This window comes from Frankliniella occidentalis, unplaced genomic scaffold (assembly GCF_000697945.3).
Source record: "Frankliniella occidentalis isolate FOCC.00 unplaced genomic scaffold, Focc_3.1 Scaffold47, whole genome shotgun sequence".
NCBI lineage: Eukaryota > Metazoa > Arthropoda > Insecta > Thysanoptera > Thripidae > Frankliniella > Frankliniella occidentalis.
Genome location: NW_026267177.1, coordinates 2,063,034 through 2,065,244, shown reverse-complemented (window position 1 = coordinate 2,065,244; position 2,211 = coordinate 2,063,034). Strand labels below are relative to the sequence as shown.

At 41.8% G+C, this 2,211-nt stretch overlaps 1 protein-coding gene across 1 annotated transcript in view; it reads right to left on the bottom strand.

Annotated features, from left to right (window-relative positions):
- Positions 1-74: 74 nt before the first annotated feature.
- The window catches only part of LOC113207834 (alpha-glucosidase), a 27,151-nt gene continuing 25,014 nt past the window's right edge, over positions 75-2,211 (bottom strand). The window contains exons 6-9 of the mRNA XM_052267198.1: positions 1,996-2,194; positions 1,592-1,918; positions 560-822; positions 75-479 (exon numbers count right to left, since the gene is read on the bottom strand). Of these exons, the coding sequence (XP_052123158.1) occupies positions 242-479; positions 560-822; positions 1,592-1,918; positions 1,996-2,194 (1,027 nt within the window). The 3' untranslated portion in view covers positions 75-241. The remainder of the gene's footprint in view (positions 480-559; positions 823-1,591; positions 1,919-1,995; positions 2,195-2,211) is intronic.

Genomic DNA, 2,211 nt, shown 5'->3' with positions numbered 1-2,211 from the left:
GGCCAATCTTGAAGTTATCCACACGACCTTGAAATCCAAGAAATTTCCTCCACTTGAATGTGTAAGAAAATCACTTTTTTGTTTTGGTAATTGGTTTAATTTCAAAATATAATTCCAAAAGAAAACAATTTTAGCAAAACAATTACTAGTAGTTTTACTACGTCAGCCTTCAGATCTCTCTGTTCTGGTTTTTGTTCTTAATTTTTATATTTCTCTCTTATGCTTTTTACTTTGTTCATTTTTAAAGTTGCATGCAGATTAAAAACACAAGCGCTGTTAGGAAAGTTGTAGATGGGATGAGTTGTCCACTTCCTGATGGTGTAGGAGATGGTTGAGGGGATGATGGAGGGGCCGCGGTAGAGGTACTACCTCCCGCAGTAGTTTCAGGCGCAGGACTAGTCGCAGGAGCAGGGGTGCTTCCAGTCGTCAAAACCATGCTGCTCTTGGGTCGCATTTTTATTGTTCCTGTTACCGTACTTCTGCAACACGTGAAAGTAAAACGTGATAAGAAATGCCTTGAAAGCGGAGAAATACGTATCAATATCAATAAAGAAATTACCCGGTTTTCCAATCTGAATTTAGGCTTGAAGTCCAAACATTCAGTGAATTGTGTCCAAGATCCGAAACCTTGACATTACTTTCGCTGCTGTCAAAGTTGACCAGAACAATGAAGCTGTCGTAGTTGGCAAGCTCACGCTTGATGACCAAGACATTTCCCATGGCATCAGCAGAATAGTTTGGACCTTGAACTGCAGGCTGTTGCCGTGCCTTCAGCAGGGCTTTGTACATCTTAAGATGTGAGTATTCGGCGGTTTCTTGAGCCTGTAAAACAAACCCAATTGTCATGTTATTAGAAGTCTTTATTATGTGAAGACACATCAGGTCCGCAAGCCCATTGAAAATCAAGAAAAAACAATCAAAGAGGCATAAATTTTGTTATTGACTTCATCACTTTAAGGCAATTAACCGCAACGAGCACGTCAATCTTACGTGGAAAACGAAATTTTGACCAAATCACGTCAATTTTATGAAGTTTGATTGGTTATTGTTCCCTGGGAACATTTATCAGATATCAGTTTACAGTTTCTTATGTAATTTGACGTGCACGACCACACGTGCATTCTCACATTTTAACACGTTTTATTCAACAAAACTGCATACGCCATACATCCGCATCGCTACCGACACAAGGAAAGCAGAGATCGTTGTTTGGGGACCCGACCTAACTTCCGCCGGGGGAAAACGCAAACCGCATGATTATTGTAAGCAGTGGGTCTTGACAGATGCGGGATTGGCCTGCATGCATTATCGTTTAATAAAACGTGTTTAAATATGAAAATGAATACTAGTCATAAAGGACAAACTGGATCATAAAACTTGTTAACTGTCTTAACCTGATATAGCCTTACCAAATTGGACTGTTAACATGCTTATTTATGTTCGATTTTTAGTTTAAGACGATCACTATGTGGTCGCGCTCACACGTTGGCACAAAAAATGAGACACAAGTAACGTGTTAAATCGTAACGACTGAATTGCCGCATCCAACGTCAAAATAATTATTATGGAAGCAAGCGAGTGAGTAACTTACTTTCACATTGAGCTGGAAGTAGTTGGGGTTGACGGGCAACCAAGTAGATGGATTGGTAGAGAAACCGGCGCTGGTCGAACTGTCCCACTGGAAGGGCGTGCGCTCGAGGTCTCGTGACTTCATTAGGTAGTCCTTTTCGCCATTGTTTTTGGCTTGCGGATCTTTAGTCTGTGCCCAAGTGATATACGTATTGTCCATGCCGATTTCCTCCCCATTATAGGTCATTGCGGTTCCAGGCAGCAGAAGAGAGATCATGTTGAGGCCATTCTGAAGCTCCTCGCCGTACCGGAAGAAAGAGCCAACTCGGAACTGATCGTGGTTCCCGATCTAAACCATAGAGAAGTAGTGATCTCTCTTATTATTAACGAATACGTGAGCATCCGTTTTGTGGCATTGGAACTTACCACCCAGTTTGGCTTGCGGAAACTGTCCATTTTACTCATCCAATCGTCGATGACTTTCTTAAAGTCACTTGCACTCGATGAAACACTGAGACTTGTGATAAGATAGAAGTTAAAAGAGAAGGATGCGCCAGGTTTTTCAGGAGTTCCGTAATACCTCACTGTTTGATCCAGAGAGGCGTACGCCTCCGTCATCATGACCCTGCAAAAACATATTTG